This window comes from Sesamum indicum, linkage group LG16 (genome assembly GCF_000512975.1).
Source record: "Sesamum indicum cultivar Zhongzhi No. 13 linkage group LG16, S_indicum_v1.0, whole genome shotgun sequence".
NCBI classification, from domain to species: Eukaryota; Viridiplantae; Streptophyta; class Magnoliopsida; order Lamiales; family Pedaliaceae; genus Sesamum; species Sesamum indicum.
The window spans coordinates 2,329,879-2,341,986 of NC_026160.1; the positions used below are offsets into that span (position 1 = coordinate 2,329,879).

The 12,108-nt window shown below is 36.5% G+C and overlaps 1 protein-coding gene across 1 annotated transcript; it reads right to left on the reverse strand.

Moving 5' to 3' along the window:
* Nucleotides 98–6,772, reverse strand: LOC105178578. Its single transcript, XM_011102079.2, has 5 exons — nucleotides 6,429–6,772; nucleotides 6,010–6,176; nucleotides 5,410–5,466; nucleotides 4,679–4,754; nucleotides 98–2,332 (listed from the first exon to the last, which is right to left on the reverse strand). Exons 1-5 carry the CDS (start codon nucleotides 6,490–6,492, stop codon nucleotides 249–251), a joined length of 2,448 nt encoding a protein of 815 aa, XP_011100381.1. The 5' UTR covers nucleotides 6,493–6,772; the 3' UTR covers nucleotides 98–248.

Sequence of the window (12,108 nt, forward strand, 5' to 3'; positions counted from 1 at the left end):
GGGGGGGGGGGGGGGGGGGGGGGGGGGGGGGGGGGGGGGGGGGAGGAGGAAACCTTGAGCACTGAAATACTCAATGTAGAACTTTTAGGCGTTAAAATTCCGCCAGAAGCATGCACATGCAGTGTGCTCCATGCTTCGATCTTAGTATCACAGACATAAAAGCAAAATACCCAGAGAAAAGAAGAGCAGCCAAGAGAATGGCCTCAAGAGACCACATTTAGAACTAATAGTGTGTGAAAGTCACCATCTCAGCCTCGCACTGACTCGGGATTTATTTGTGCACTACTTCCGCTATGAGCATTAAACCCAGTAACAGGCATGGATCGCTGAGCAAAATTCAGTAACAACTTCTTCTGACTCTCATCAGTGTGTGGCAGACTAGCACGAAGAAGTTCCACGGGAATCTCCCTACTCACAGCTCTTGCAGCCTCTGAACCAATTGCCTCTGTGTTTGGCACGTTCTGTGCAATTAATGATTGCACAATACTATCATATTTGCTCACACAGTACTTTGTCAGGAGACCAAAGAAGGCATCAAAGGAAGCCTGCCAGAGAGTAGGATTAGGAATGCTGAAGTTACTGGAAAACTGAGGATCCCTTAATAAGTAAGTTGCTCTTTCTAAAACAGACTTCAAGATGACTGAGGCACCATCTCGAGCAGGGCTCCCTACTGGACGGAGAGGTGGGCGTTCGGAGGAACAAACCACAGCAGCAAGACAAGCACTAAGTGAATTAAGATCCATGCCACTGACACATACAGAGACTGTTTTAGCAAGATCGCTAATGGTATTGGCCGCTTCTGGATCAGAAGGTAGACCCCCGAAGAGAAATCTTAAATGGCGGAAGATGGCCATGCAGACTATTCGAGCAAGTTCGCTGCCAGGTAAAAGAAGCTGAAGAAACTTCGAGATCAGTTTCCGGCCTTTGGAGAGGGAAACAATACGTAAAAATGCTATATCATCCTTGGCGGACAGCCCAACAGAGTTACCACTTTTCCCTAGTGGGTCAACCAGCTGAAGAGACGCAGCTAAGCCTTCTAAGAGAACATGGCGCTTCCGCCTAAGCTGGCTTCCACCATCCTGGGGTTGAGTATGCTGTAAGAGTCGGTCAATGTCTTCCACATCCAGAAGAAGACAAAGTGCATCTTCAATTGTTACCCTAGCTGCAAGCATCGGTTCGTGTTCCAAAGGCTTCTCTGATATTTTCTGCTCAGGATTTCCATCTCCACAAGCAGAGGGAGGCGGGTCAACTTCAAGAAGAGGGCGCGGCCTACGAATTGAAGATAAGCAAACCCTTCCAAGAGCATCAACATGAAGATGTGGTTGTGAGTCACTACTGTTACGGGATCGGGATGATTGTTCCCTCTGGTGGGATGGGCAAAAACGATATTTTGACCTTGTTTCAGCAGATTTCTTAGCAAGACGGCCTTGGTGGTAATAATCATCAATATATGGGTCATTGCCATGGGTTGCAGCATGCTGCATTTTAAGTATGCTCTCTATTTCTTCAGCAGTCATGTACTTTGATCTGAACTGTGGCAAGTTACTGTCACTCTTATGGCTGCTAGCATCAGAGCCTTGATGGGAAAATCGCACAGAATGTCTACCTTTCTGTGCTGATTTAGGTTTTGACTCTCTCTTATCAGCAAGTCCATATTTACTCAAATGTGCTGGTGAAGGAAAGGTATTAAATATTTGTGACTGTAACGCTGACAGATGGGCTAGTGATTGTTGAAAAGAAGGGCGACCCCTCTGTTGCTGTGGGGATAGCAGTTGCAATGGTAATAACCCATTTTGATACTGGTGCTGCAAGATATTGTTCAAGGGTATAGAATGATCCCCATGAAGAACACCCGCATGGCTACTCCATTGGTTTTGAAGCCGATTATGGCGAGAGACGTTGGATGAGGTTAAGTGAGACATGTTGGTATTATAATGGAATCCATGAGGCAAGCCAGACAAATGCAGAGCAAAATTAGACAGTGCAGCATTGTTCGGTGCAGAGAAAGGAGACTGAGGCCCACCAGACAGCGATGACATATTAAGATGATGAGTATTGCCCTGCGACACTTGTTGAGATTCCGGTGGAGGGAAGGAAGTAAAAGATGACTTTGGGACTAAAATGGGCTCACTAGAGAAATGTTGCAGTGGTTGCGGCTGCTCAGGGTACGAGGATGCTCTGTATAATGGTTTTGATTCTGGAAGATACATTGAAGAGAGACGGGGCTGTGATGACCATCTCTTGCTTTCCTCATAGCATTCTGAGTCAGACATGTGATGGTCGGGCCAATCAGGAAAATCAGCTTCTCGAGCCCATTCTGTAGCCGATGAACCTGAAGTAAACCTCATGTTAATCACAAAGCTGCCAATTAAATCATGAAACAAAGATGCAAAAACTAAAGCACATACTTGCCGATGCAGTTAAGAATTTCAATTACAATTTTCCAGATATTGTGTGTATCTTAACCAACTTTTGAACAAATTCAAAACTTTCCTTATGGATTAATGATGTGACAGCCGACATTCATTTCACTGATCAAATCCGGCGAAAATCCAGTTAAACTTATCCATGTCCAACAATCATTAAAAGAATTTACTTTTGCATAAAGGTTATACTATATATCACTAACCAGTAAATCTATTGAGCATCAGCAAACAATCTCATAAATTCACAATTCCATAACCAACATAACTGGAAATAGTTATTTACACAAGAGAACATGCAGATGTTGGTCAATCATTTGGAATTGCTTCGGTATCTGCAATTGCAGCATCTTTTTTGGAGAGTATGTACAAACTCATCGATCCCAACTACATCTCCAAAAAGAGAACTTAATTCCCTACTGAAATTTATTCCATTCAATTCCCTGGCATAAGGAAAGTATATGAATACCCAGGAGTCCACAAGTACATTATCATTACAAAATGTTGTTATAAATTTATTCCATATGGTGGAAATGTATTAGAGACACACGACATTTGCAGAGTGGGACAAATACTCGGTAGCTAAAATTTATTCTGAAACCAATTTTTCCTATCACCTTAGCAAAATACTGTTTACAAATATAAAATCTGAATTTTCATAAAGGGAAAGCTTCATACACAAACATCTTGTTAATATGCATAAGAGCTCATCATCACAACCACAACTGGCCAGCAACACTAATCATGGAAGTTATCTTGGTTGCAACAAGGATGAACTGTCTACACTAACTTGCCAATCTTTTCTTTCCCAGAGAGTACAGAATTTTGGAGTTCAAATTATTTGGTTCTGGAAGACCCCAAGGATCCAAGTCAGATTGATGGCAGCTTTGCATAGCTAAAGAAATTTGGAATCTTGGTCTTTTGACAGATGGGGTCAACTTCTAAGTTTAAAATGAAAGCAGTTTCTTATGGAGCACGTGTAATAACTTAAAACTGGTTGGCAATGTGACTGATCACTGGAAGATGGCCCCAAAATTTTGGATCTATTCGAGCTTCTGACTTTTGGCAGAGAAAGCATGGAAATTCTTCCAATCTGGGTAAAACTAGATTTTCATTCTAGGTCCTCCTGGAAATGGGGTAATTGGCATCATGCACCCTCAAATTAGACCATTTTGACACATTGCATCATAAAATTCAGAAATTGGCAGGTTGTACCCTCCAAACTTTCATTGCACAATGCACCTTGGGTGACGTTCCAGCAGTAATGCTCACCGACAAAAAAGAATTTTTCAGTATTTCAAGGGGAAAATGATCCACTGAAAATTACTCTCTTACGCTTTGAATGCAAAAAACTTTTTGCATTGTTTCATATTTATTTTCCACTCTTACCTCATATTTGAGAAACCCCTCTCACGAGTATAGATTTCTTTGTCACTACTTCCACTGCATATTATAAATGGTACAATAAATAATTCTTTCATATTAATTATTTCTCAATTACTTGATCTCTAGCTAGACGATTTTCCATGCAATATTTTTTTCCTTACTTTCTTGACACCAAGAGGCATTGCACAGCTTTGTTTTAGCCTACACAAACCAAGACTACTTTCCAGTAAGTAAAAGGAAAGAGGGGAAGAAATTTGGAGTAACGGGGGGGTCCTATGACATGAGGCAAGTGTGAAAAAAATGATGCAGAAAGAAAGATAGAGAGAAAATTTTGTTAAAAAAAATGTCTCTTTGACTGGAAAATGTTTTCCGGTGGTCATATCAACTGAAATCTCCGCCAGGGTGCACTGTGCCAAGAAAAGTAAATTTGAGAGTGCAATATGCCATTTTTGAGTTTTAGGGTGCAATATGGTGAAAGGGTCTAATTCGAGGGTGTGAAATGCCAATTACCCCATGGAAACCATATTGATCCTAAAACCACACGAGCACAGAAAACCTATTAGGTATATAGCATACTAGAACAACTGCCCTCTCTCTAGGGAAGAAAGGGTATTGTTTATAGTCAAACTTACCTTCCTTCTATAATGAGAATGCAGCAGAATTCTCGTTCATTTGACTTAGACTGTTAATAAGTTTGATGACAAGCAATACATCAAGGCAGTTGGTTTTTGCAAAAATGATACAACTGATCAATTAAAAGGACTTTAGAAAGCTACCTCTAATGCAAGACAAAATGCCCTACAGCTATAAACTACAAAATAACTAGCAGATAGAACATGAATTAGAAGGGAAGAAAACAATTAACTCACTTTCCCTTGAGAAAGATCCAGATCCTCGATCACCAATAACGCCAGGATGTCTTGGTCCAGAAACAACTCTGTTCAGCTGCATAAAAATGATGAAAATAAGTGAAAGGATGAAGCAGGTGAAAAAACAATCGTGACAGCACACACAATTTCAAATCCGGACACCTTGGTATTCTCGAGCAGTAAAGCTGATTCTTTCAGGACATCCTTTGAGTGGATTTACGATGAGTAAATCATTTCAGCAATTTACTGTGTATAAACTATCAGCACTGTCTATCTGAATTCAGCTATCAGCATTTAAGGAATATCATATCCCAAGTTTTCTTTTGATCTTCTTTTCAAATACAAATTTATCAAATCACTTTTAGCTGGGGGGGAACAATGTTTCCTTATCTAGAGGATAGGTCACCACGATCAATATGATTTCCTAGTGGACCCTACAAAACATCATTAAAAGCAGGAGCTGCACAACAAATATTGGCCCCTTTCAGACTTATACAGCATAAATTTTCCATAAACTCAAAGGGAGAAGCCATTTAAATCTCCAAGTTATAGGTTACTCATATCCAGTATCATGATCATAATAGGTGGCATTATAATAATACACCAACAAAACAATAGCTTGAGGAAGAACCTCCAGATGGCACACCAGGAATAACTGACTATAAGAACAAGCAAATTCCGGTACCAGAACCATGAAATGTTTAAAGATTTCCTGGTAAAATGCTGCTCACCTTTGCAAAGGTAGTAGCCAGGTCATCCATGTCAGACAATGATCCTAATCCTGATCCCTAGAAAAATAAAACAATGAAATGCCAGTCAATAGCTAAGCACTCCATGTCCATAGCTGGTGCACGAAAATTAGACTAACAAACAAAAAAACTTTCTCGTAACAAATAAATAACACTGAATAGGTGCAATCAAGAAGCATATAATTTCTTCAATTTGCTGAATAATTACCAAACAGATGCTTATTTAATGCATCTTCACAACTTCAATCATGCAACTTCTGCACATGGAGAAACCACCTTTTCTATCCCATATTCCAAAAACCCACACTCAAGATTTAATTATTATAGCCAAAAGATGGTAAGAAGCCAGCTGTGTAATGAAAATCCAAACTTCATACAGATACTTTAAAAGCTGTTAATCAGGATATACCTATATTTTCACCTCAATGATACTCTTGCAACTTTTAGACTACACACATTCCATCTCAATCAGATCAGGAGCAAAAAAATTATAAAGGGCCAAAAACACATTACAGACTAATTTCTTAAACATAGAATTCTCTAAAGATAAACAATTAGTGCCAATCTTTTTCCCTAATTTACCTCATCTTTGTCAAACAAATGATACTCATTCAACTCATCCTCTCCACCAAATTTGCCACCAATCACTGGAACATCCTCATCTTCATATTCCAAACCCCCCAGTTCGACTTCATCCACTACACCTTTCCCGAAAAAAGCGTATTGAGATGCATCAAACAGCGCACTATCTGCGTTAAGAAATTCAAAACAAAAGGTTAATTTACAGTCACCCATAAGCGACTGTAGCACAAATCATATCCACACTAAATCAAACAAGCTCAAACCCTCATCTTTTTCCATAAGAAACCATAAACAACAACCCCAAATACCCAGGAAAAAAAAAAAGACTAAGTAAACAGAGGTCCGGACCGAAACACAAACGAAAAAGAAGAAAGAAAACGGCAGCATGACTAGATTAAGACGAACATAGAGCTACGAACCAGAAACTGAGCTGCTGGATGGGTGGATGAAGTCATTCAAACCTTTTCCGTCAGATCTCTCCATAACCACGAGATTGACCGAAGAGCTAAAAACAAAACACACCCAAAAACAGAAAAAAGGAACAAGCGCAGTCACAAAGAGATAAATCCCTCTCAGCCCAAGCCCAAGCCCTCCTTTTTGGTACTCAGGGCTTTGAAGCAGACCAAGAAAGATCCACTGTTACACACAGTTCACGCAGTAAGCGGTTAACTAGCGTCTATATCTCCTGTGTGTTGGAGGGAGGGCGAGGGAATCTGTGTATATAATAATTGTATGTACATATGGGGGGGAGGAGTGGGGGTGTGGGGGCGGGGGGTTTGGTTTTGCTTCCGGGAAAGTGAATGTCAGATTAGAGAGAGAAGGTTTGTGTGATGAGAGAGAGAGAGAGAGAGAGAGAGATAATTTAATTTATGTTGTTTTCTTAAATCATTAACTGGCAGACTTAATAAGGAAGAATTAACATTTGACTTTTTGATCTGTGTTGGGATCTGAGCTCTTAATTCATTTTATTTTATTTTTTAAATTAAAACTAATTATACTCTCCACTTATAAAATTTGATTTTATGTAGTTTGATAAATTCATATAATATTTTTGAGTTTTGTTTCAATCTAACAAATAAGTCTCTTTATTAGTTAAAATTCATTAAATCTGTTGATATTAATAAAAATACTGAATGAAAATTGATACTTACCATCGATTGACTTGTTACTGACTTATTGCAAATAAAATAATTTTTTCGACTAAACTACCGTTATAATAGTAATCACATACCTCCTCACATATCAAGATGCATAGTGGCTCGGGCTGGGCTAACTCAACCCAAGATCGGATTGGACTAATAAAAAATAGGCTGGTTCAAGCGGATCTGGGTCGGTCCTGGGCCGATCCCAAGAATCAATACTTAGGACTAACCCAGCACAGTGGCCCAATACCTGGTCCTGGACCGAGCCTGGGGAGGGCTTGTTTGGCCTTTATTTTTTAAGTTCATTACATATATTCTTAACTATTATTTATATATATATAATTTTTATGTGATTTAATTTATTATTTATATATTTCAAAAGATAATTACAAAATTTAAATAATTGTAAAAAAAATAATTAAACAAGCACATTCAGACCTATGTTGTCTTGGTCTAGGCCTCAAACAAGCCGGTCCATAAGTTGGGCCTAGGTTTAAAAATGAATCCAATGGGCCCACTTAGAGATTTAGGACCGCCTCAAGACCAACCATAAATAGTAGTGGGTCGATCCTGGGCCGGATTTTTTTGAGATGGGCCGTGCTAGTCCTGGGCCGATCCGACTCACTATGCATCTTGACTCACATATACTAATGCGTGAAGACATATGAGGATAATTTAATAATCAAAAGAGTTATTTGACCGGCAATAAATCAATAATAAGTCAACTGGAGGTATATATAGATTATTTTCTGAATTTTTTGTTAATATCAATAAATTCAATAAATTTTGACTAATGTTGGGACTTATTTGTTAAATGAAAACAAACCTCAGGGATGCTCGATATAATTTTCTAAATTATAAAGGTTTTACGTGTAATTATACTAAATTTCAAGGGAGGAGAATGTAATTATCCCTTTAAATTATTAATTAATTCTTGAACTCATCATTATCAGCCCGATAATTACATAATTGATTATAAGAATAATTTATTATAATATAATTGATTTTGCAGAATTAGTTGTAATATTTAAATTTACAATTTTGTAATTGATTTTTAAAAGTTAATTAAAAATTATTTAATGTGCATAATGCTACTGAAAAAAAATAACTCTTGAAAATTAATTTCAAAGTAATTCTTGAAAAATGAATCAAACAATACTGAAAATTACATTTGCCCTCGAAATACTACTTTTGCTTGTCCAGTCACAGTTCTAAGCTAACACTTAAATAAGCAGGGTAAATCACTTATATAGATTATGGCGTATTACTTGGCTTGTCGAGGGAGAAATCATCAGTTAAGCACCCTTGTACTGTACAATCTTGTTTTATTAAAAAAACTTACTTTTACCCAAAAAAAACGTAGGGTAAATTACATTAACATTTCTTGAAATTATGTTCAAATTACAAAAATACTCCCTATACTTCATTAAATTACTGGGAGTATAAGTGTAATGTATCCCGAGTGTTTAGGTAAAATTTTTGTCACTAAATATATAGAGTATATTTGTTTCTACAATTATAAGGGTGTATTTGTAATTTTGTAAAGAATATGAGGTGTTTATATATTTAAACCTAACTTGAGTAAATGCCAATATAATTATCCTAATAAATATTATTTATATATATATATATACATGTAAAAACGAATTATCAATTTCAAATGAAAAAAAACTCCATTTTTTTAGCTCTAAAAATTAGAAATGAAAATAAAACTATATATTCCGTTGTATTTTTGGAAATATTTTTATTATTTCATTTATATCGAAATTTTACATAAAGTTTATTTTTTTGAATTTTTTATGTTAGCTAAATATAATTTGCCAACTGCGCAGATTTTTTATAAAAAATATATAATGATGATTATATCCTGATTAGTATAACTTAAGATAAAATATACGTATCATAATCAATGTAATTTAAGATTGAAAAAATAATAATATTAATTGACTTAATTCATGAATTATGAATCGATAAACGAACAAAACAAGAAGGCGCTAAGTGATCGTACTTCCTCGTTGAAGAAACATGTTGAAGTTTTGTGATCAAGAAAGTATTAATTAATCTTAGTCTCGTAATTAATACGGATATTTATTTTTCTTTAATAATAATTTGATTATAATAAATGTGAAAATTTGGGTTTTAAGTTTTATCAATATTATGAAATACAAATGCAATGTTTAGTATGTATTTGATAGTTTATAATAGAAAAAAAAATTAAATAATGCGATTGGATAATATATCATTTCCTTCAAATTAATTTTTAGAAAGTATATGTTTGGATACGTACATCGACTTACATGTCTTTTTAGGATTTTAGATTTATAGTATTTGGGAAATATGTAAATATAATATTTGAGATTTTTCAGAATTAGCACTCGAAGATGAAGATGAGTCAGCTCAAGAAGAACTACATAAACATATGAAAAAGACAAAGTAAAATAACCTAAGACATGAAAACATAGCATTTAGAACTTCATGTTAGAAATTTTAAAATACTTTGGATTGAAATAATAATTAATGTCAATTCTAAAACTGATCATGCTAAATCATCAAAAAATATTATAACCATAAATGCAGAATTATATTTGAATCCATAGCTATAAGGAACTCTGTTAAAATAGGTGTTTCTTTCAAATTTAATGAAATATTGTCAGCAGCCTTTCAGATCAACACGGTTTCATAGAGTTTCCTTTAGTTTCTTTTCTATCTGTTTTTTCTCTCATAATGGGATGTAAGAAGATATAATGAAGTGTTGTGTGATCTGAGGACCATAACATGTATCTATGTATATCTATAACAGGTACTTCAATTTTAGCCCATCACTAAAATTGAAATCACCATTAGTCTATATACATTAACGACCCACATCCTATCAGATACATTAAGACCCAAATTACTAAAACTTTATTTGATCACTTTATTGGGTCTAAACTTGGACAGTTTATAATACATAATTACTTTACATATAAGTCCAATGTTGGGTTTACGGTCCAGCATTATTGGATTAATAAATCCAACAGCTCACGCATATTGTATTCATACCCAAACGTAAACTCCCAACCACCGTGTCTCAATTCCGTCCTATTAGCTTATGCCATGTAGCTTTCAAATTTGCCTCCAAAGCAATAGCTAATAGACTCAAACCTCTCCTTCACTCCATTATCTCACCGTCATGAGCCATATATTTTTGGAGACTTATCATGGATAATGTATTGGTAGTATTCCAGTTAAATAATTTCCTTAAGTCTAGAAGAGGTGGTCGTGAGGGTCATGTGTCTATCAAACTCGACATGAGTAAAGCATATGATAGAATTGATTGCAATTTGCAAGTTTCTTGAGAGCATGTTGTCCAGATTAGGGTTTTATTCTCTGGGTCGTGTCTTTAATCATGCATCGTGTGTCGTTTGTTACATACTTTCATGCTTAATGACTCGCAATTTCGCTTTCTTCTTCTAGGGAGAGGTATCGGACAAGGAGACCCCCTCTTTCTCCTTATCTTGTTATTATTTGTATAGAGGCACTTAGTAACTTGATCCAAGATATGAAACGGGAGGAGAAATCCAAGGGGTAGTAGTGGCTCGAGGAACTCCTAGAGTGTCCAGTCTCCTATTTATTGATGACACCCTCGTTTTTTGCCAAGCATCAATTTAGGCAATGGGCATGGTTTGACGAGTCTTATAGACCTATAGGAGGGCTTCTGTCCAACTTATAAACTTTGAGAAATCCTCGGTGGTTTTTGGAAGTAACACACATTAAGGAAATCACCAATAACTTGCTAAGAAATCTCTGTACTACATAAGAAATACATAGTCATTGTAAGGAAAAATTGCAAATTAGTCTTGTAAGTATATGGAGGTGGCAAAATTAGTCCTGTAACAACTAGATTGACAATTAGTGGCAATTTTGGTCATTCAGGCCAAAATTATCCAAAAATTAATCGGACAAATTGGGGCTTAGGGTTTTTGACTGCCAACTGACCTCAACTTAAACACGTGGCGGTTGATGTGGCAAGGGGTGGTTATTTTTGGGTGGACCGAAATTGCTACTAAATTAAAACATATAGGAGAAGTCAACCGATGAGTAGGTCTTGATGTAGATGGTGCAGTTAACGAAAACTGATCGGAGGGATATGTGTGCCATAGGGAGCGAACACAGGGGTGTTAGTCCGCCGATGAGATGATTGCTAGCTGCAGAGATATGACGGAAAAACTAGTGGTGGGTGAGGCAAAAAAGTGGCGGAAATAAAAAAGAGAGAACTAGCCGGATGGTGGACAAAAATGGGTGGGTCTAGGTGCAATTAACTCATCGGAGGATGGGGAGTTGATTGGTGGTGGTCTCAAATAGTAGGTAGGTAGGACAATGGGGAATTGAGAAGAAAGAGAAAACAAATTAAGATTTTAAGTCAAGACTACAAACAATAATTGGTGGCGCGTTTAAACTTCGATTGAAACATATGCTATAGGATTGGAATCAACATTGGACGATGAGTTCAGTGGTCATGCGCATGGCCGGAGACGCGCCATAAAAAATTCCTCAGACGGTTGTAAGGTGGTGGTGGTTAACTATTCTTTGCCACGTCAGCATCCACGTAGGATGCTGACTATGTAAGTAATGATCATTTATCGCCGAAACACTTATTTTATTTTGAGAAAAAAAATATATTAAAGTTTGATATTCGTATCGATTTAACTGCTTGATCCAAATTCAAAACACATTTATATAATCATTTGCATCACTCATGAATGAGGACCATGTAGTTGTTTTTCCTAATTCGGAGGTAATTTTGGATTTTTTCTTGACGAAGACAACATTGTGATCGCACGTGATATGTTTCTCTACATATAATCGAGAAACTTAGATTATATAAATATTTTAATTACTATCTAAAGGAGATTCTAGTAATTTCTTTGCCCGCCCCCCAATCCAAAATTAAAGAAGTAAGAAAAAAGCACTATAA